The following is a 24,322-nucleotide window of genomic DNA, read 5'->3' as shown; positions in this document are numbered from 1 at the left end:
ACGGCGTTTATCAATAACTCTGAATTCATGTTGACGCGATTCAAGAAATGCCTGGTGTCGAGAAACGGAAGGTTTTCATGGGAACCACCCCATGAAACTGGCTTGTTGTTCCAGAGTTTCCTAGTACGAGAATGGCTATTTGAGTTGGCGAAAAAGTTCCGGCAAGTTTTTAACAAATGTGGCACATTATAAATGAAATACAATTTCCGCTCTGGAACATACAGGTTGAGTGTGCAGTATGTGCAGTCTGTGTCGTGCATGGAAAAGAATTTGCGATGCAGGGGAGCTCCATCTCAAGTCACAAACATAACACTGAGCTCAACATGAGCCTCCAACGCACGAAAACATTCGTATATAAGCGGATAAAGTGTTTTCGACTGGATTGTTTCTTTTGGATATGATATTTTAAGCCTGAAGCTATGCCCCGCACCATTACCACCAGCACATGTTTATGCACAACTGCCATTGAGTTGATTTTCGAGATCAGTAAACCGACTGCTGTTCTTGTCTAAGTCAGCGAAACCTATCAACTCACCAGTACACTTCACGTATACCAAATCGTCCTTCCCTTTGATATCATCCGGCAGTAAGCCAACGTAAGCTTTCCACTCATTTTCAAAGATGCTCTTTGTTTTACATTCTGAAGTCAGATGATTCACAACATCACTGGTGATGTCGCATTTGTTTTCAAAGAAATTTTTGTAATTGTATCATCGTCTGTCACTGGGCAATTTGATGATACCAATGTCTCTTAATGGTTCACATGCTTTGACTGCCCGACCTTGCACTTTGCAAGCACCATTTTATTATCAATGAGCGCCACTTCATGTAGGATGGAGATTTCAAATCTCAAATCTACACCCCCGTAACTTTTAATTATCGTGACTTGTCATTAATGAGAACTCTCACAACTTGTCACCACCCCCTCCACGGACCAGGCCAAGCTGCTGAACGCAAAGTAACTACAGTCTGGGATTAAGAGGCGTCTATCTTAATCCCTGCTACAATGTAAAATGTTCCAGGGACACCATTCATTACGAGATACATTGCGTGAAAGATATCTCCCATATATAAATGTGCTTATACTTATTATCTGTGCAATGAAGTCATAGCAATTTGTTTTGACATCAGATTGACATCAGAAAATGTTTGTGCATGAAATAAGCATGACAGCTTACACATAACCGATGTTTCAGAACATGACTGTGACGTCAGCATTAGTCGTACTCGTTTTCTATACGGTGGAAATGTTATCCCTGAATAATACATAAATGGAATCCTTTAGATGTATTTTCCTTTAGCGCGTACAAATGGTTAATATTTTGCAAATGGCGTAGTTTTAGTTTATAGCGCAACTTTTACATCCCCTTTACTTCATTTCTCAGAAATGTAATTTCGCTGGACTAGGAATTTAAACTCGCCGTAAAGTGAACAATTACCATCGCTCAAGTTGAACGCACATTAATCGCACTTTATATAGACCTTTTATCTGAATCTGGTTATAAAGATGGAAACTAGATCATTCATTCAGATACCATGATTGTGTATTTTGTTTTCTTTCGCACAGAGAACTGTGTGCTGTTCTCAAATGTCGGAAACGCACTCCAGAACTCTATTAAAGGGACAGAAAGGTTGGACCTTTCCCGCCTATAAAGTAATTCAAACCGGCGTTCTGAACTCCATTAGTCATCTCTATCTTGTATCTTTACAATTACGGTTTGTGTGCAAACGTAATAACGTATTAGTCGGTCATCATGAAGGAACATAGGTAATTTCAGCTTGTATTCGTCGCCATCGCACCACGGGAAATTAAGGTATTCCAACACTGCGAACAGCTTTCGATACGGTCCGCGCTCGGTCCTTACACACACATTGCTCGAATTTTTACGAATGTTTAGTAGTTACAAACAAGAAACATCAGCATATCAGGACAAACTTGTTATGTCACATTTTGAAACAATGACATGTGTTATTACAAGTTTCTTTTTGCATGTCTTGGCTCACTACCATTTTACCTACTAAATCGTTGTTCATTAAATCATTGTTCTTCAGTGATGAAGACGTCTTTAATGTACAGTATTAAAATCAGTGTTAACCAGAAAATACCTCTACTGAAATTTTCTTGTATTTCTCGGTGTTGTCAAAGTTTCAGTTTGGTTAACATTGGTCTTCTTATGTAAAACATAAACTTTATAATGTGATCAGGGTTGCCATAGTTTGGGAAATCTAAAATCCGTATTTCTGCCGTAGTTTCATCCTTCATAGTACAGTGAGCTAACGAAGTCACAGTTGACAGCAGTTTGCACCTGAGGGAAGAGTTCGAATCTTGGTGATTCCCTTTTCTTTGTTGGAACATATTTTTGTGTAAGTAAAGATATAGGCCGTCTTGTATTAAAAAAGTGTTATAATGAATTATAATAAATAATTGCTAAGATATGGTATTATGTGACGAGTGGTAACTGTAGCGAACTCATACACGAATCCCATACATTAACAGTGGAAGAAGTGGAAGTATACGGCTGAAAGTTACATTTGTTATATCTTTATGTACCGGTAATTGACTGGTGCATAACTGTGTGCTAAAGAATTTTTAAGAAAGCTAAATTTCTGGTGCTGTGTTTTTCCCCTGACTACCATGCCTCATGCTAGAAAGAGAATAAAAAAAGGAGATATTTCAGTGAGACTGGAGCAGGCCACCATTTTTCGATTTTATGGCCTACAGATCGCTACAGTGCTTGTTTGGAGTTTCATAAGTCGCATACTTGCCATATAACGGGGAAACGGGGATAGTCGTGGGTTTCCCCCGGGCTCTGCCCGATTTCCTCCTACCATAATGCTAGTCGTCGTCGTATAAATGAAATATCCTTGAGTACTGGGAAAAACACCAAACAAATAAATGAATAAATATAACAGGAAAAGAAGAATAAAACGGAACTGAGCTATACTCAGTTTTGCTTCTTGAGGTGCACAAGTTCTTGCACTGAGGTCTTTTCCCCATTTTAACACACCAAAGCAATATTTCAAGAGATAACTTGAAAATCAACAACTGAGCCACAGTCACACTATAGTTAGATCACAATCAAATAAGTTAAACACAAGACACAGGAGGTGATGTGCAGGATAGCTAATCATTCGAGATCAAGCGCCTTTCTTACGTGATCTTACGGTATTGATATAAGGCTCGTGTATAGATCAGCGCCATCAGCGCAGTGCTTTTCGTCGAGAACACAGTGAAGAACCCGAGATAAGTATTCTTATATCCCCTCTGAATTCTGTTTTATTCTTATATCCCCTCTGAAGTATGGCGCCCCAGTAAATTAGATATGTAATCTCAACGGAGTCAGTAGGTACATTTCTATTTTAGAATGGATAGGTGATAGGAGAACGTACAAAGGGAGGTAATCACGCTGTGGCAATATCATACTCATTGTCAAAGTCCACAAAGGCCCCTCGGTGATCACCGTTGGAGAGTTTTCTAACTGTCTTTCGAGTATAATATTGCTGGATTTTATCTTCAGCTGTGTATATTTGCTGGGAAGCAGGACATACTTGACGGCTAGTGTACGCCCAGCTGTGGTTGGATCTGCGAGACTGTCAAATGTGCAGGCCCAACCCGCCAAGTAAGTGTGAAACCACACAAATAGTATCCAAATGTACCTCGATGCAGCGTCTCGCATATCACATAGGTTAGTACTAATGCCTGTAATGCACCAGAATGTTCGAATGTGTTTGAATTCTGTCATCTCTATTCACAGATTTATTCAGTCCCATGCTCACTAATCTACAAGCATTTAGCAACATTAAAGACGCTTATGTAAAAAAAAAAAAAATGTTACCCAGAATTTTCAGTTTCGTTTTGTATCTCTGGTTTCTCTGAGAGGTTTCAATTAGTTACATTTCTGGTAAAATGATAGATATGTGAAAGATATTAACAGCGTAGGGCCTGTAGGCCTACATTTATGTAGGTGTCATAGGCCTATTTGAAAATAGAACTTAAAAACACAGAAAAGTAGCCCACTATATATCAAAAAGGCTAATCTAACGTCAGATTAATCTCGATTTACCGTCCACTCCCTATTATTCGACTCTGCAGTCTTTAGGTTCTGTGATTACTTAAGGTTTATTTTATCTTTTTTTATCTATTTTATATAAAATTGTACTATTGCTAAATTTTAAATGTGTACCTTATGGGCGTGTTTGGTAGGCATATATATGTGTATATATAATATTTGAAATAATAATATTCTTGAGTACGGCCTAAAACACCATTCATATAAATTAATAAATAAATGTTTGAAATATTTTTCTATTTGCCAGAAATGCTTGATAAGTACGAAGGTCAACAGAAGTGAAAAATAATCAAAAAAAAAAAAAAACTTTGGCCTCTCAAGAAAATGTTCGGCGCTCAGTATAAAGAACAGCTGGGGAAAGCCCTCGAGGAATTTTACGAAACTTTTGCTAAACCGAGGGTCCTACCAGAAGTAGACGATTTCAAGAGTACAGTAACAGAGATCCTCCAGAGAGTGATAACTAGAGAGCCGAGGCTGAAATTTAAGGCTCACGATGTCGGCAGCGTCGCCTCTGGAGATGCAGCCATCGTAGCCTGTGACCTTGACATTTTGCTATGTCTTGACATCGAGGGATCTGTCGAAGAATCGTTTCTCTCTCCTGGTTATGCCAAGTTCAAACTGTCAGCCGCTAGCGCGAAGGAATGGGCGGACGTGGCCTCTGATGAGTATTTACACCCTACAAAATAACTGGTTTATTTCGTCGCCATGTTCATGACATCGTCGCAGAAATAAATCTACAAACACAGTTTTGTGTCGGAGGAGAGGGATCTGCGGCCGTAGCTGTCAAAATGCTTTGTGAAAACCATTTGATCAAGGCAGATTTAGTGCTGGCAGTGAAACGCACAGGTTGGCCAGCTTCCGCAAACCCAGACTGGTTACAAAGGTTCAAAAACGAATCAGGTTCATTGGGCATGCTGAAGTACCTGGGTCTATTTCGTGGACAGAACGAGGAATGGCCAAGCACAGAAACAGTTTCCAAGATAAAAGAAAATGGCTATGATCTGGTATGTACGTTCATCTCGGAGGATTTTTTCTGGATTGGGGACAAAGGGCCTGATGTAAAACTTTTGTGGCGCCTTTCGATGTCAAGGGCTGAAACACTTCTACTGCGATCTTTTCCAGAATGCCGTGAAAACGAAAAGAAATGTCTCGTGATCTTCAAAGCTCTCCGACTCCATGATCTGGCAAGAGATGAAAAACCTGAGCGTCGAGGGTTGAAGGCACCCGTAAGCTATGTGTTAACATCTTATCACTTGAAAACCGTGTTTTTCTATGAAGCATTATCCAACTCGAGCCGGCGCGAGTTGGTAGATTGTTTTCTTTCCTACTTACAACTGTGTTATGGAATGTGTGTTGGTACCGTGGCGATATTTGGACTGCCGTCCTTTTTTTTCCCAAAGACAAATTTGATGAAACACGGTATTCAGCCCATTTCACTTCTTAATGCTTTACACGCTGATCCACTGGCCTATTTCCATTCTATTCTGCCGGTTGACCCGTCATTAGTGTTTTCAATTTGCTATTTTTGACTCCAAGCACTAAATTGGTGGCAAATAAAGGCATCATTCCAGTTTCGTGCGTATACAAGAGAATGGGACAAGATATTTTTTAATACATTTCATAGTAACACAGACATAACACAGATTCTAGGATTGAAAGGGGCTGGGGATTTACTATATTCAGTTTGCTATTTTTGACTCCAAGCAAAAGACTGGTGACAAAAAGGCATCAATCGGGTTTTATATGAATAAAAGAATGAGAGCACGGTATTGTTTTTACACGTTTAATAGTTGTTTGGACTTAAATGTTCGACATACCTCAGATTCTAGGGCTGAAAGAGGCCGAAAACTTAGTATTTTCAGTTTGCTATTTATGACTCCAAGCAATAAATGTGTGGCAAAGCCGCAAAGAAAGGCACCATTCGAGTTCCAAACGTTCAAAAGAATGAAGCACGGCATTTACACATTTTATATACCCCGTTCACACGGGAAAAAGAGTTTGAGTTGGTTTAAATCGGGTTTAAATCGAAGCCAGTTGAAAAACTACGTGCGTTCACACGACCATGTAGCCAAGCCGGTTTTAAGCTAGTTCAGAGATTTGCCAGTTTACACGGTCACATTGAACCCGATTTGGTAATTCCAACGTCATGCTCCGTCAATACGTAGCTTCACTCGCCTGCGTCTTGTGCGAGATGATGTCCCACACCTTCTTGTTTCTTACAGCACCATTCAGTTGTTATCGCCCCAAACAGCGATTCGTACCGACGTTTCTTCGTCGCCCCAATTATCCCTCAACTGTCCATCTTTGAATGGCGAGCTTGTCTACCATGCCATGTCCACAAGCGCGTCAAAAATGAATATACGGGGTATTTTATCCAGTTACAGTTCACACGGCACAGATAAACCGGGTCAAACCCTGAAACTGGCTTCAAGCAACTTCGCAAGTTGGGGGGAATAAACCGGATTATATGTCCCACTTTGCGTTCACACATGCGACGTCAAACTGGCTTAAAAGCCACTTTCGCAAGTTAAACCAGCTTAACTTTGCCCTTGTGAACGGGTTAATAGATGTTTGGAATAAAATATACGGACATAACACAGATACTTGGACTGAAAGGGGCCAAGAGCCCTGCATGTGGGAACCAGAAAATAAATTCCATCGAAAGCCAATTTTTCGAGGTTGGATCGAGGAAATTTTTTAATCATGGCCTTATACACTAGGTAAACACACCGAGCTGTGTGTACAAATAAACTGTATACGTATGAACTGGAAAGGGAGCTAAACTGTATAGAAGAAAATAAACTATATATATAAATTACATTGATTGTCTTGATTGTCTCGTATTGATTATGCTGTTCTCAAGTGTATGCATGTTTGCTTCAATTGGGTGGGGATCATTTTGATAATTTATAGTCCGAGAGTGCACCCTTGTTTCATTTAAAGATTTAATACTTGAGGAAATGTTTGGTCTATATTGGAGAACAAGAGCATTACAAATAAATTTGTTAACGAACACCTTCAAAGAGAGAAATACTACATGTAAATTGACGTAATCATATATAAGGGGAGAATACTCTGCATCTGGAGCGTTCATATTTCTGCAAGTCCGATCAGATCTAGACTCTGAGCGGGCTGTTCCACCGATCAAATGCCTGCAGGCTGAGTATTTGGAATGGTGCATATAGGGAAGGATCAAAAGAAATATGGATGGACCAGAATTTACTGAGAACAGTTCCTTGGCCTGTGTATGACCTCGTGTCGAACATGGGACACTGAGACTCTGATGTGGCTTTTTCTTATGGAACGTAATAGTGAGTTGGAGGAAATTAAGAGATTCCCATCAATATAGCGTTCTTAGACTGAAGTCAAAATTGTCACCATTAAAGGACCTGGTATGGTAGGGCGAATAGGAATAGGCCCCGATAAGTACGATAAGAAAGTACAAATTTCAAAATTCCGGCACAATTGTGTAAATTTCCAAATCGGAAGTATACCACTTGGTCAAAGCAGCCTTACAATTTTTTTGACTAAAAAAGAGATGGTTGCTCAGTAATAACCCGGCTAAAATGCACTCTCCATCAAAAACGCCAATTTTTCATTCAAACGAGGCACTGTGTTTTTAATTTACAGTATGAAGATCAACGTTAATCAGAAACATATCTTGTCTGAAACTTTCAGGTGTGTGTTTCTAGGTGCTGTCAAAGTTTCGTTTTGATTAACGTGTGTTTTTCATATGTAAAACATAATCTTTGTAAACTGATCAATTTGTTATATTTTGGCAAGTTTAAAATCCGTATTTCTGCCATTGTCTGTGAGGTATCCTTCAGTACAGTATAGTGAACTAACGAAGTCACAAAGAAGTCACTGTCGAAAACAGGTTGCACTTCAAGGAAGAGTTCGAATGTTATGTTGGCCTTTTTTGTTTGGAAACATACTTTTGTGTGAATAAATATGTAGGCCGTCATGCATTAAACCGGGCAGAGCCCGGGGGAAACCCACGACCATCCGCAGGTTGCTAGAGGACCTTCCCACGTACGGCCGGAGAGGAAGCCAGCATGAGCTGGACTTACAGCGACCGCATTGGTGAGAGACTCCAGGGTCATTGCGCTGCGCTAGCGCGCTAACCGACTGAGCCACGGAGGCCCCCGCAACTATAAAGAAATCATACGTGAATCCTAGTTGAGAGCACAAGTGGTCGTCTAGCTATCACAAACATTACGACGTTATGCGTAGCACAAGTATAAGGCGGTAAGCTACGTTGGTTATATATTTATTTAATTGATTGGTGCATAACTCAGGAATTTGTCAGAGAGTTACAATTGTAGTAAGGTGATTTCCATTACACAGTGTTTAATTTAAAAAAAAAAAAGATAGTTCATCAAAACAACTTTGGCCTCTCAAGAAAATGTTCGGCGCTCAGTATAAAGAACAGCTGGGGAAAGCCCTCGAGGAATTTTACGAAACTTTTGCTAAACCGAGGGTCCTACCAGAAGTAGGGCATAGGGCATATACATCTCTTCAGTGCATGTTTGGAGCTTTATAAGTCTCGTGTTTGCTAAATAAATAAATAAATAAATAACAGAAAAAGAAGAGTAAAACAGAACTTAAAAAAGAAGTGGCCCTTACGAGTCTGTAGCTGTCACTCACAGCTATAGTCAATTTTGCTCTTTGAGGAGCACAATTTCTTGCACTGGGGCCAATTCCCCGCCTTACCATACCAGGTCCTTTGAAATGTTCCTTTCCCTTATTTTTAATGGAATTTGTTCTACAGTCTAATATTGCTCAATGTTCCCGTGGCTTGACAAAAGACCTTTAAAAGACCATAAAAGGGGAAGGCGTAAAAGTACGCTGCGTGATATAGTAGGACAGGTCATGTCGGTTAGTAAACGATCGCGAGAGCACGGTATAACTGCATTTCTATTGGTCACTTGTATTTACATTGTCAATATACTTAAGAAACTTTGTGTGTGGCTGGGTTAATATTATATATTATATATTTTATTGTTCCGCCTGTATTAATTAAGTGAGAGTATTAACAAAGGTGACAGTATTGATGATGAAAAGTGACATAAATAATTTGGATATTGCTGCTCCGGAAGTTTGGTGCTGGATATCTGTTGAGCACTGAATTTCCCTCCTTGGCTGAAGAGTGGAGATTGGCACCGGAAGGCTGACGAGTTCATTGGCACTCTAAGGAGAAACGAAAGGTACCTTTATACCATGTGTGTACTTTAATGGGGATCAGAGTAGCCTTTAGAATGTCCCTTGTAGACAAAATCAAAATAAAAATTCATAAAAGCCACAGAGCAGGGAACTTTTAAAATTTCCCTGCCTTCACCGTCCTTGGTTCTTTGTGATATTAAGAAAAGTAGATGGCGTTCCTATATAAGGCCCGTTAAATAGTCTCATATGTTATATATATATAATAATGGCATGCCAGTCATTACCATGTAGTATTGGGGTCCATTCCTACACTGGGCCTGGAAGCCGGGGGTCCCTGTCCGCGTGGTGTACATCTGGAATTCCCGTCGTGTATCCTCACCTCGCCAGTCCACGCGGAAGATGAGCCGGGATACCCAATTTGTCCCATGACTGTAAAATCAGTTCAGATATAGGTCAAAGAGTCATTATTACTGTTGTGTGTTCTCAGTCACAAAACTTTGTAAACTAATATTTCTGATACTTACCACATGCATCGCCTTAATATTTATGCACTTAAGTCACGCTTAACTCCATAGTGAAAAGTTTTTCACTTAAACGACGCAGTTAGTTTTAAGGGTTGAGGAAACCGGAGTAGCTTTGGCAAGTTACTGGCTATCTTTCCAAGGCGTGAGATACAGACATGCACATTCGTTAGAAGGTAAGTGGTGTTTAACCAAAGTTAGCGCAAACGGACGCCTATGAGCCGTCGACTAGTGACTGTCCAAAGGCGATGCGTCGCTCTCATTGCTTACGGCACCTTGTGGTATTGTCCATTGTAATCTAGACAATATCAACAACAAAATCAGTATAGCATCCAAACTCTTTAGCGTGAAGCGATTTCTAAAAAAATGATAATATAAGTCGTCCACAAAATCAACACTGCCCAACTTCTTAATTCGAACTCGAAACTCGGAGTGTTTTTACTTTTATCGACAAAGGTGTTCGAACTTGACCCCCACCCCCACCCCACCCCACCCCCCGGCCCCATGTATTAATATCTTACTTCCCTTTGCATGACAAACTGGCCGGTCAATTAAGCTTATAGTGTCCAAACGTTACAGCAAACTTTAAGTGAAGTTAATATGCACTGTAACTAATTGACTAAGTCCATTTCTCGTTCCGAGCTTGTGCAAGGGTTAAATGATACATTTCACCTTGGCAAGTTGCTAAAGCCTTGATTACTTTTAACTAAATGGCCGTTCCCTGTCTGATGCTAATATAGGAGGGAGAACAATGCGTCTAGTCAAGAGTTGGACTGTCAGAATAACACTGTGTCATTCGGCAATAGCGTCTTCGTTTCATGGTTTATGATAAGTTCCAGTCGCAAACTTATCTTGTTTATTCTCACCTAGAATCATCACCTTAATCCGACGTTATATTTATTTATTTATTTATTTGATTGGTGTTTTACGCCGTACTCAAGAATATTTCACTTATACGACGGCGGTCAGCATTATGACCACGACCATCCGCAGGTTGCTGCCAGACCTTCCCACTTACGGCCGGAGAGGAAGCCAGCATGAGCTAGACTTGAACTCACAGCGACCGCTGTGACATGGGTTATTACGCTGCGCCAGCACGCTAACCGATTGAGCCACGGAGGCCCCACGTTATATTTCTTCTGTCTAGTCTACATCTAGTACATGTACCCACCGCTGCAATGGATTCCGGAAGTTGTTCAGGTAATCTTGACTGGGAATGGTGGAACACTCGGTCAAGTTAATTCGCGGGTAATACAAAACAAAAGACAGACACATCTCCTGAACCGTGCGTAGTCCCCCCTGAAAGAAAGAGGAACATTATAGTGCATTTTGTTCTATGAAGTTACCGTTATATACATGTTATAAAATATCATCAACCACATTCTGAATGTATCCTTTATGTAAGCAACTCTTTCCATTAGAGTAGGGCTTAAGCACATAAAGCCTATGAAACTCACACAATTTGTGGTAGACACTTTGTCCAATTTGTGCTCCAAATAATTTGTTTGTTTTTTTTTTATTGTCCCCTTGTTTGAAAGGATGGTGGGGTTTAGGAATGATGGTCGTCCGTACAACCGTCCCACACTGAGTATATTTTTTATGTACACAAAAAGCCCTTGTGTTAAAATGTAAGACAACCAATTTTCATTTAACACGGAAATGTGTTACCCCAACACCCCAACATATATTAAATAAATGTGAAGCGTTACAGAATAATAAAACACAAACCTGTGTTAAACCAAAATGGGGTAATGTGTGCATGTCATGTACAATTGTGATGGTACATCAAACACTTGTTTATTTTGCAAATAAAGATAATGCAAAGTGTTTTGAATAACATCCATTTCTGTGAACACAAGACCTGATGTTAATTCAACACAAGATAGAGTTGTTCAAGGATGACACAAGATTTTGTTGGAAAGAATGTAAGTTTGTGTTCATTTTACACAGGTGTTTTTTTTGTGTGTGTGTAATTAATGCCTAAACAAGTGAAGAAAGCTTATGTAACGCCTAGGTTCAGTAGTGGACAATTTCAAGATGTATATAGTATCTTCAATTCACACTCCAAATCATTTTTTTTCTTATATTGTTGTTGGTGCTGGGCATATTTTTTTTTGGGGGGGGGGGAATATATGTTTTCCATCCCCTTTCTAACAATGTTCCGTTTAAGTAAATTGTTCTTTGTTTTGAGAGTCCTGCAGCCTATAGCATGGCCAAGTCATGAGGTTGTATAGCATGCCCAAGTCATGAGGTTGTATAGCATGCTCAAGTCATGAGGTTGTATAGCATGCCCAAGTCATGAGGTTGTATAGCTGCCCCATAGGAATCTCCTTATTCAAGAGTGAACATTTGGGTATTCTTACAAATGTCACTGTGGCTATCTGGGAAGAATTGTAAACGCATTCCGTTATCAAACCGTCTCCCTGAAACACACAAACACACGGTATGATTAGCCAAACTAGCTAAAATTACTAACGTTAAATAAAGTTTTACACTTGCCCTTGTTTTCTGGTCAAGTGGTTTTGGACAGTGTATATATATATGTATATATATATATATACCTGATTGAGGTTTTAAGTCGTACTTCACTCATATTTCACTCATACGACTGCGGACAACATTATGGTAGGAAGAAACCGGCAAGCCTGTATGGGCGGAGAGCCACAACCAAGCAATATATACACAGGAAAAACACTTGTGTTCTTTCCAACAAAAGTCTTGGGTTATATTTGAACACCTCCATCTTGTTGCATTAATACAAGGCCTTGTCTGCGTTCAATTATTTTATAACACAAACACGTGTACTTCACATTTATTTAACACATGTTTGTGTTGGGGTAACACATTTTTGTGTTAAATGAAACAACCCAAATTGTTGTGTTAGAATTCAACACAAGTGTTTTTTCTGTGTATAAGTGCTACCAGAAGTCCATTACCTAGAAGTATGCAACTTCCCTATAGCTAGTCTCTACGGCACTTAACACCTTTCTTCGACACATTATGTGACGTATCAGTGCAGCTATGCATTTTTCTTTCTCTTTATTGCGCAGGAAACCTTTGAGAAACGCCTGATGCATGATGGGTTCCAAACGCGGTTGTGTTGAAATAGACTTAAAAAATTACGACAAAAATGATAGTCATTGTTTTATAGTTGCATGGAAATATAAAAATATAATCAATAGGTTGTTAACTGGGTAGCAACAATGATCAAGGAAATCGTAGTTTTTAAATACGGAATTTCGGTTTCAAGGTATGGCCAGTTCTTGGAGCAGCCGTTTACAATTAGATTTCTCATGATTCAGTTCACAATTTCCACCAAGAGGTTGAAATAATTCTCCACCAGGTGCGAGCCTCTACAGATGTGTACTGTGTCGTGGAGACTAGCTATAGGGAAGTTGCATACTTCTAGGTAATGGACTTCCGGTACTACCCAACACGTTTGCCGACAAAACAGCACAAAGGCTGGAAAAAACAACGCACTACACAATTGAATTATTTTAGGTGGGAAAACTTACCAATTAACATTTTGGAGATGCTAGAATTGGCAACTCGTATAGCTCCCACAGCAGGTATGCAAGACTTTGTATACACACTTAAGCTTTATTTATGTTCTGCAATAAAACTTACTGGAAGAACCAGCCTTTCTTCCTTCAGATATCGTAGTACTTGCAAATTGAAATCGTATGTTTTGTCTTCGGCAATTAATTCGAGCTCCCGCCCATTCCGGAAGTGCCGTAAGCGGATTCCGCGGCCCAGTAGATGGGAATGAAAGATGACGCCAATGGAATGGATGCCTTCTGTGCGATTCACCATGGACTACGGAAAGATAAAGAGATTAGCTGTTAATGTATAGTAATAGAAAAGACACGGTCCGCATTTTTCTTAGGTGATATATAACCAAAACCATATAATACGAATTGATTTCCACCAACCATATAATACGAATTGATTTCCACGAAGGCCTTTATCAGGTACCGGGATTCGGTACAACTTACAACTGAGTGTTGTGACCTCTGCTATCGTAACTTGACGTATTGCAGTCCATGATCATGAAACGGCAGGCCTTTATATTATACCACGATACAGGAAGATTAAGAACCTTTTCAGTACATTCCGGAAGGCAATGACCAGTCGTGGTGAACTTTTCTGAATAAGGCGGGATAACCTGTCGACCACTGACAACTGTTCCCGTCTGAAATACGCCTGCGTCATACTGTCTGAGTTCTGGTGTCAAAATGAGCCTCAAACCAGATGAATCTCGAATGCCTATGAACAAATCGTTTTCGCTGGTGACAGATTTATTAGTGGTTAAATAATTCAATGAAAAGGATAAAATTTTAACAGTTTGGAAAACAATATCAGAGTTTCAACATGACAAATAAACAGTGCTTTTTGAATACAGACGAAATATACTTCTTAGAGTGTCGGGTTGAATAAAAAGTGCTAAGAGCTTTGGTTAAGCTGCTTAAAACCATATGATTTCGGGTAATAAGGAAGCTTAGTAAAATTCTAATTAAACATTTAAGAAACAGCAGATGGGACTGCAATGAACATTTACCAGCGTGATTTGAGGGGTTGTCGTAGTGGGTTTCCATGACAATCAGCGTGGGATCATCTGGTACTCCGAAAGGAATCCCTACGTGAGATGGTAGCTCGTGTACCTGTTGCGAACAATTACGAACAATAACTTTTTCTATGACGTAACGTAAACTGGGGAAGTTGTCGTTCAGGTTAGTCTTGTGTCTTGTGTATTTCACGACAAATTCTCAAATATCTATGTGGTTTATAAGCTCATTTTCACGTCTTCAGTATTTTAATGGGAACTGCATCCTTTAAACATGTATAGGATGGAGACATTTGGCGAATTGCGCTAAACAAGATTAGTTTAAGTTTTAATTCCCGAGATACAACGTTGCCCTTCTCCTTAAGAGGTGGACATTGTAATCTCCAGCTTGGACCCGAACCAACGTTAGGTATGAATACGTTCCTTCTGTCTCAGTGGTGTTCGTGAGTCACATTCCACATTCTGGGACTAAGATCTTTTCAAATTTATTTCAGTTCACGATTCAATGCTTTACTCACCCCACCTCCGATGCTCCAGGCCAAGAGCACGGCGTTACAATGCCACCAGTCTGCCGGCATGGCCCGATGGTAACAAGGGTGGCCAAAGTTGACGGCAGCCCTAGATACCGGGCGAAGACAGCCATAGACGACAATGTGGTGAACCAAGAACTCATGCCCGGGCTGAATAACAGGTTCGACCTGAATAGAAAAGATTTGCCCATGATTTGCCTCTGCCGATGAAGTAACTCAGAGCCACCCTCTGCTCACTCAGATTGCGAATGAGTACAATCTCATATACCAAGAAGCAACTTATACTGACAAACGTTAACGTAGCGTAGCAAACGTTACCTACATGTAGTTCCACACGAAAGAGTGAAGAAGAGTGGTAACAATGCGATGCGCACTGGCAGTACATTCATGGTAAATATTTTATTAAATGGAAAATCATACCAGACGAAACATTTCCCATTCTACAAAGTAAAGTTTTTGTTTTCAAAATAATAGGAAAAATATTTCTTAGCACCGTTTCTAACGGTGGCTGAGATTAAATGGTTACTTCTGACGCACCCTGATTAGATGATGTTTTCTGTTCAGTTTCGGGAGCTCAAACGATTGACACCAGTAGAGGGTTCTCCTGTTAGGAATAGGAACCTGGAAGCAGATGAAGTCAAAGTTACAATTATATCGTGGAATCTCGACCGTCCGTCTCTCCTTACTGGAAGGACAGAGGACAGGGTCCTATTATCAGTTCCACTACAGAAAGTGCTGTGCCAGTGAGTCAACCATAGGTAGTGTCCTTGTAGCATCCGGAACTTCTTCACAGTGTACGGACTGTACGATGGACATAGATAGTACATAGAAGTATCACTAAAATGGTGAACTGACAAGAGGCCGTATTTCACTTGTTACGTGTGACCATTTGCCAGCTATCAGACTTTGGTCGCGGCATTGGTTTCACTTTATATGCTGTACTTCTTTAATTGCATTGTTTAGAATACTTAAAATGTTCTTAACAGATTTGTTCATCGTTTAACCCCAGATATGCAAAACATTATATACAATGTTTTTACCAGACATAAAGAGTTAAGCTTGTATTCACCGTTTGGAATATTTTGATATTTTTCACTTGCAAGTGAAGATGTAAGAGAATATAGAAAGACATTTGTGCCATGAATCCAGGCTGTTGTTGTTGCCGTAAACAATGACTTAATGCATATATTAAACTCTCCCTAACCTTATAACATTTGCACAGCCAATTAGCACCAGACAGGCCCGCTCCACACAAGATGCATCATCAAACAGGAAGTAACCATAGTTACATTGTATGGACTTTTGGCACTGAAATCAGTACACGAGAAACGGCGATTGAAACGAATTGTTAGGGAAAAATGCACACGTACCTGTGAATTAATTAAGTTCATATCCTTAATGACGTCTGGTGACTCGATGATTGGTCTACTAGCAACCAGTAAAAGCACACTTCTAGTACCACGTGATTCAGCGTGGTATCCCATCAGGCCATTCTCGTCGGGGTCGTTTTCGTGGTAAGCCCAAATTAGTCGAACGGTTCCCGGCTGCAAATCATGTAATCTGTTTTGAATCCAACTCTTGCTGGTTCCTTTACGCCGCAGATTTGCCAAGTACAATCAGAGTATATCCGATTGAGAAGAACCAATGACAGATAACTTTCTTAACAAATTTGGATTCAAGGTTTCCGGAATATTTCCAGGTGATTTCCATTATTAAAACACGAGAAAGGGGCGCTCGCTGCATGGTACAAACAGGTAAAGCCCTTTCTCGCATAGAATGTCTGGTCAATGAGGCTGGGTGTTTGAATCCAGCTCTTTCTGGTGCGACTGCGGATTTAATTCAGCGAGTTTGTGAGGTAGTTAGCGGAGGGCGATGGTTTATGAAAAATTCTTCAATACCAATCAAATATTAATAACTGTGGGTGTCCCATGCAGATGGTGACAATTGCCAAAAGTAGAGTTAAAGGTCATTCAGTTAAAATGAAGCAAAGAAAGATCATTTTGTTGTCTTTTGTTTATTTTAGGATAATTTATTTGCAGATTTCCAGTGTACTTGCAAGAAAATGTATATTATGCCTTACCGCCAGTGCAGTGTCATTGCGGTCGCACGTCTGAAGGGAACGAATGAAACGAATGGTCGTGTGAGAGGAATTCTGAGACCCGTAAATGACCTTCACATTCTGGATTGTATCTACTTCCGGTTGTTGATTTCCAAGTGCGTGACAGTCCTGAGAATGCAAATCTCTAATATATATATTTTTAAGCAAGTTGAATTCATAGATATGATGTATATCTGATGCATGTCACACAAATACATGCTAGAAGATATTTATTTCCAGAACTCTGTTGTCCTGTAAGCGGGATTTGGCTCAGTAAGTAATGTGCGCGACTCCTCACCAACAGGTGCACGAAGTTTGGGTTGAATCCTGCGTTGTGGGGTACTATTCGGGGAATTTAAGGTTTGAATTATTTTGCCGTTAAAGGTAAAAACAGTTCTAGCTCCTGTATCATGTGGCTGAAAAATGTTATGCAATCTTTGTAGACATTAATTTACCTATCACATATTTTCACTGTGTTCCAAAGGTACAAATGACACCTACTTTCTCTAGAAACCTTTAAAGTTCACAAACGTTCTGCTCCTCAATTTTCTCCATTGTTTATCTAATCTGAATAATTTATGCGAAACTTTTTGCAGATGCTCATGTTATAGTAAGTGTGATCCTGTCATAGTTGCCTAACATTTTTGACAGGTCACATGATAAAGTAGGAATTTTTTTACCTTTAGCGAGTTCGAATTCCAAACTACTGTATAGGTGATAATAAGCGGCCGTCGACACTCTGATGGGACCCCGCGTTTGTGTGTAAAGTCTTACGTACGTTGAAGATCGTTTGTCTTCCACCAATATACCCAGGAGCCTCTCACCAATGCGGTCGCTGTGAGTTCAAGTCCAGCTCATGCTGGATTCCTCTCCGGCCGTACGTGGGAAGGTCTGTCAGCAGCCTGCAAATGGCGTGGGTTTCCCCTGGGCTTTATCCGGTTTCCTCCCACCATATTGCTGGCCGCCGTCGTACAAGTGAAATATCCTTGAGTACGGCGTAAAACACACTCAAATCAATCAAATCAAAATCAAATCCACCAATATATATGGCTTGAAAGACTGTGCATCATTCTTTTAAAGCCGAAATCTTATATATGAGAAGAACACCGTTATATCATACTTTTTGGCAATTATGGATGCATGTGTAATGTGTATGAATAAAATATTCTTGAGTATGGCGTAAAATTCATATCAGATAAATGTATAAGTATATAGCTACTCCGTAACATGAGGGAAATCATTCATTCCAAGTTTCCTTTGAAAATGAATAGATAGTCAGTTATGAGTACATCTAAGTATATACATGTATCCAGTTATCTCTAATCCAATACTTTGTCGCCACAAATGGTGAGATATTGAGGAAAATATCGATTAAAATTATTAATCATCTAGGCATGCAGGTTTCCGCACAAGCCTTCCATGTGCAGGGCTATTCGAAAAATGCATGGTCTCGTTTCGAAATGTCCGCTTTGTAAGCCGTTGTGTACGTTTTTTTTTTCTTTCTTCTTCTTTCTTTCATTATGTCACATGTCAGCGACGTGTTCGGGGGTCAGATTTTACGTCATGGAATTAAAAGAGAAAATACAACACTGTATAGATATTTGGAAAGTAGTTTCTGTGAAAAGAAAAACCTGATTCACGTGACATACATGTATACACATTTCTTGACACTCCCTGCACTTACAAATATTGTACATGGTGCAATCAATGGAGGGGACCGCTTCAGTGGCCTAATATGGTTAGAGCGTCCGTATCGAAGTCGGGTCAGACCAAAGATTTTAAAGATGGTACTTGTTGCTGCCTCCCTTGGTGCCAAGCACTGAGATGTTAGAGCAAGGAAACATGACTGGTCGATCTGGTGTCAGTATAATGTGACCGGGTGGCGTGTCATGTTTGGTGTCTTCAGCATTATACGTAAGTGGTCGTAGCACTTTAGCCCTGCCACAAGAACACACAGTACATTTACACACACATGACTCCTCGTCGTCATATGACTGAAAAATTGTTAAGTAGGACGTAAAGTCCCAAGCATATATTGATTCATCCATTCAATCAATGGAGATGTCTTTATTTATTTAATTATTTATTTCATTGGTGTTTTACGCCGTACTCAAGAATATTTCACTCATATGACGTTGCCAGCATTATCGTGCTACGCCCTAGGAAAACAAACGACCATGTTGATGGAAAACCTTCCGACGTACAGCCGGAAAGGAAGCCAGCATGAGCTGAACTTGAACTCACAGCACCTAGTTCATTACTGGCGTGCTGGCGTGCTAACAACATTGCCGATAGAGGCGGAGATATCTTTAAAACCAACAAGATAAGAAGGCATATTGAAATAACATTTATCTTATATAAATGATTTACAGCACAGAGAGGGGCCTCCGTGGCTCAGTCGGTTAGCGCGCTAGCGCAGCGCAATGACCCAGGAGCCTCTCACCAATGCGGTCGCTGTGAGTTCAAGTCCAGCTCATGTTGGCTTCCTCTCCGGCCGTACGTGGGAAGGTTTTGCAGCAACCTGCGGATGGTCGTGGGGCTGTGCCCGGTTTCTACCCACCATAATGCTGGTCGCCGTCGTATAAGTGAAATATTCTTGAGTGCGGCGTAAAACCGCAATCAAATAAATAAATAAATAAATACAGCACAGAGACCAAAACCAGAGCTATGACGACGATGTGATAAATAGTCAAATAGTCACACCTAACAGGTGAAATATGACCTCTTAAAATGGAATTTTAATCTTACCCAAACATGGACTTTCCCTTTACCGTCCACCCATCCAATGATGATGTCCGAACCAGCCATGCCACCATTTGTGGAAAAACCAAGCCCGACATAGCCTAAAGTCTGCACACTGACTTCAAAGGTGATGTTTTTGTCGTCAAACTCCCAATACAGATGGTACCGATTTTCCGCGTCAAGCTCGACGGAATGAGTGAAATTTTGGGCATCGAGAATGGTAACATTGCAGTAAACGAATAAAAGAGTGTATCCCAACAATATTATAACGTGAGTTATCGTCAGAAGGGCCGACATTATGGCTATTGGATTGCCAGCAAGTGTCCAGCAAAACAAAGGAAAACCCGTTGTCTTCCAGGAAGGCATAAGCCTATATGCAAGATAAATGTGTGTTCTCGAGGCTGTTATATATGAACAGATTGCTACATAGTTAACTCAAACAGCAACTAATGCAGCGAGTAGAATAAGGAGGCGTGAATAGGTGTATTGCATGTACAAGGAAGTTGGCATGGACGTACAACCAAACTTTGTGACGTTCTCGCGCGATGTTCTCTGTTCGCCTTGGAACAGACCACACTATTTTCTGATCAAGGCCTCAGTGCAATGGTCCAGTTTGTTCACAAAACTGTAAAACACTGCCTGTGTTCGAAAAGTCTTTCTTTTGATGGTCTCGTGTGCATGGCGATTGGAGAGACACTCGCGAATATACAGCCTACACTATTTTTACCGTCGCCGTGGCTTCCTGAATAAAATATATTGGTGACATGGAAAGAATCATCAACATCTCTCGTCTAGTCTCGTTACTTCAAGACTCACGTAAACATGAGAAGCGTTGTATAACTTGTATAAGCTCTTAAGTAAGGCATTAAGCAGCCTATAAAGGAATAAACAATCAGTGAATCAGTCAGCCAGACAGTCAGTCATTCCATATTATAAAACCGCATTCATCCTAAATATCAGGAAAGGACGAGAGCTGGATGCACGTTTTTGCAATGAAGAATGTAGAGTCAATGAACTGTCCATTATCAACGACCCCGGTAGTCATGCAGTAATTCAGCAATCAGGAATTAACAAAAACAAAGCAAAGAACAAGTCAAGGAGCGAGCAAACCGGGAAAGCTGACAATCTGGTCTCCCAGAAAAAATTCAAATTGATCAGATCACTCTACCCAATCAGGATATTTAAAATACTTTGTCTCTGGCTGTTGCACGCTCGTAACATGCCATCATCTGAGAGTTCCATACAACACCTACTGGCTTATTGATTTATTCGTGTTTTACGTCAAAGAACGCCCACAGACCCTGCGGTCTGTATTGCCGTCCGCAAGGTTTGCGGCCTTTTCATAACGGGCATCTATGTGGTATGCCTTGTAAAATATAATTAAAGAGGTGTACACAGCATAGAAAGTAAAACCAGAGCAGTGACGACAGTTTAATAGCTGGCAAATGACCGGTGAAATACTCTGGTCAGTTTATCTTAGTTAGGGTTTTATTCTGACTGTTGATGTAAATGCATACATAGTAGAATCAGAATTAAATAAGAAAGAAATGCAGTTCGTTAGACGTCAGAGGTCTAGAATTATTCAAAATGCTGTATTGTCATCATATCCTTTCATTCATTGCATCATCCTTTCATTTCCCTTAGAGTTCTACATATACCAGGAGCTGGGAATTGTAGGTGTCGCAAAGCTAACTGACAAACTGAAGTATTTGTTGGAGCAAGTAGTCATCTCATTTTAAAGCCACAAAAAGTTTTCAGTCAGTTGCTTTCGCTTTGCATGCCCAATTATTTACATATGTACCCTGAAACATGTCACTCGATGATATGTAAACATGTAGCGTAACTATTCCGCTACTATTAAATGAAGGAAGAAATAATACAAAGAGCGAAAATATGATAATGAAACACAACAAAGATAGGTCCGTAAAAGTAACTGAACTCTTTTACTAATTCACGGCAAGTCAACGTGTGTGTGTGTGTGTGTGTGTGTGTGTGTGAGGCGTCACGACTATAGTTTGTTTCAAACACAAAGGTTGCATATTGGCGCATATAACACCGTTATATGACAAAGATGAAACATGCAAAACCCCCACTGTACGGCTTTCACAAGAACACTGATTTGTCACTTTGTAAGCTTTAGATTTTATGCCGCTTCCAATGTTGTTTTTATCACACGATCTCAATGCCCCAGCAGTTAACACTAAATCCCCATGCCCAATGGACACTCAAAACGACATCTCACCAAATTATGGGTGCTTCATGCAATGTATTATGCACCACCAGCTAACACTAACCCTTTTCGCCCAGCCCCCACATTTCGAATGGACATTGAAAATGACACCCCACCATGGACATGACATGTCTCCTTAGAGCTGTATTAAGGATCTGACACTAATTGCTAAGGACCTACAATTACTATTGTTAGACTCTTGTTTAACTAAATGGGACAGACGGATTCAATACGACCTGGGGCTATCATATAAACATGTTTCTCTGAACAGATTCTTGTGATGTCAGATCTCGTCCATTTGACGTTTAGCCAAGCCCCGGAAGCTTTCTGTCATATTCTGAAGAAACAATGTGTTCTCCATGCTGTAATAGCAGATAATATTTTATTTATTTATTTATTTCATTGGTGTTTTACGCCGTACTCAAAAATATTTCACTTATACGACGGCGGCCAGCATTATGGTGGGAGGAAACCAAGCAGAGCACGCTTATAATTACCTGGTTCTGTATTTCAGCCTATCACCTTTGGCGAGCCATTTGAGCAATCATGTTAACTTATATAGCGCTACAGTATTTTTAAAGTACTTGTTTATGTTCACAGAGGTTGAACATTACCTTTCTGAATGTATTCAATTTGCTATCTCCAGTTCCGATTTTAATAACTTCGACAGTTTCGGTTTTTCCGGGGTTCTACAATAGTCCTGAGAGCCGAGTTTCAAGTCCAGACCACAGCAAATACGTCCGCTATAGGCCTACAAATGAAATGTAGTTAATCTGTGATCATATATTGCAGTGAAACTATTCCTTGACTTCGTAGCGGTAGTTGAATAAGACAATTTTTAATTACACAAATCACTTATTATAGCTAAAGTTTGGAACGGCTTTCGAAAAGGCAGTTCCTTGGTGTACTGCTTCAATGATATCTATAACTACCACACAACGATGGGTGTACTGGTTCAATGATATATATAACTACCACACAACGATGGGTGTACTGGTTTAGTGATATCTATAACTACCACACAACGATGGGTGTACTGGTTTAGTGATATCTATAACTACCACACAACGATAGGTGTACTGGTTCAATGATATATATAACTACCACACAACAATGTGTGTATTGGTTTAATGATATCTATAACTACCAAACAACGATGGGTGTACTGGCTTAGTGATATCTATAACTACCACACAATGATGGGTGTACTGGTTTAGTGATATCTATAACTACCACACAACGATGGGTGTACTGGCTTAGTGATATCTATAACTACCACACAACGATGGGTGTACTGGTTCAATGATATATATAACTACCACACAACAATGTGTGTATTGGTTTAATGATATCTAGAACTACCACACAACGATGGGTGTACTGGCTTAATGATATATATAACTACCACACAACGATGGGTGTACTGGTTAGGTGATATCTATAACTACCACACAACGATGGGTGTACTGGTTAGGTGATATCTATAACTACCACACAACGATGGGTGTACTGGTTATGTGATATATATAACTACCACACAACGATGGGTGTACTGGTTATGTGATATATATAACTACCACACAACGATGGGTGTACTGGTTATGTGATATCTATAACTACCACACAACGATGGGTGTACTGGTTCAATGATATATATAACTACCACACAACAATGTGTGTACTGGCTTAATGATATCTATAACTACCACACAACGATGGGTGTACTGGTTAGGTGATATCTCTAACTACCACACAACGATGGGTGTACTGGTTATGTGATATATATAACTACCACACAACGATGGGTGTACTGGTTATGTGATATCTATAACTACCAAACAACGATGGGTGTACTGGCTTAATGATATCTATAACTACCACACAACGATGGGTGTACTGGTTAGGTGATATCTATAACTACCACACAACGATGGGTGTACTGGTTATGTGATATATATAACTACCACACAACGATGGGTGTACTGGTTATGTGATATCTATAACTACCAAACAACGATGGGTGTACTGGCTTAATGATATCTATAACTACCACACAACGATGGGTGTACTGGTTAGGTGATATCTATAACTACCACACAACGATGGGTGTACTGGTTCAATGATATCTATAACTACCACACAACGATGGGTGTACTGGTTCAATGATATCTATAACTACCACACAACGATGGGTGTACTGGTTTAGTGATATCTATAACTACCACACAACGATGGGTGTACTGGCTTAATGAGTGTTCTGGAATTTGCTCACTAGCACATCGAGCTCAATGACGGCATTATTCCATCTCAGCAAATCACAGAGGCAACTCTTTTCAAAATCAAAATTTACGACAATAATAAAAATGGAAATGACAACGCACATGTGTTTAACTAAATGGAGAAT

At 40.0% G+C, this 24,322-nt stretch overlaps 1 protein-coding gene across 1 annotated transcript; it reads right to left on the bottom strand.

Annotated features, from left to right (window-relative positions):
* Positions 1-9,301: 9,301 nt before the first annotated feature.
* On the bottom strand, positions 9,302-19,985 carry LOC135470799 (DBH-like monooxygenase protein 1). The gene is made up of 12 exons (XM_064749842.1): positions 19,695-19,985; positions 16,929-17,075; positions 16,219-16,392; positions 15,386-15,469; positions 14,837-15,016; positions 14,313-14,415; positions 13,920-14,020; positions 13,382-13,570; positions 12,118-12,177; positions 10,926-11,053; positions 9,518-9,662; positions 9,302-9,334 (listed from the first exon to the last, which is right to left on the bottom strand). Exons 1-12 carry the CDS (start codon positions 19,983-19,985, stop codon positions 9,302-9,304), a joined length of 1,635 nt encoding a protein of 544 aa, XP_064605912.1.
* Positions 19,986-24,322: the final 4,337 nt, after the last annotated feature.

Source organism: Liolophura sinensis, chromosome 7 (genome assembly GCF_032854445.1).
Source record: "Liolophura sinensis isolate JHLJ2023 chromosome 7, CUHK_Ljap_v2, whole genome shotgun sequence".
Lineage (NCBI taxonomy): Eukaryota > Metazoa > Mollusca > Polyplacophora > Chitonida > Chitonidae > Liolophura > Liolophura sinensis.
This window is presented reverse-complemented; position numbering and strand designations above follow the sequence as displayed.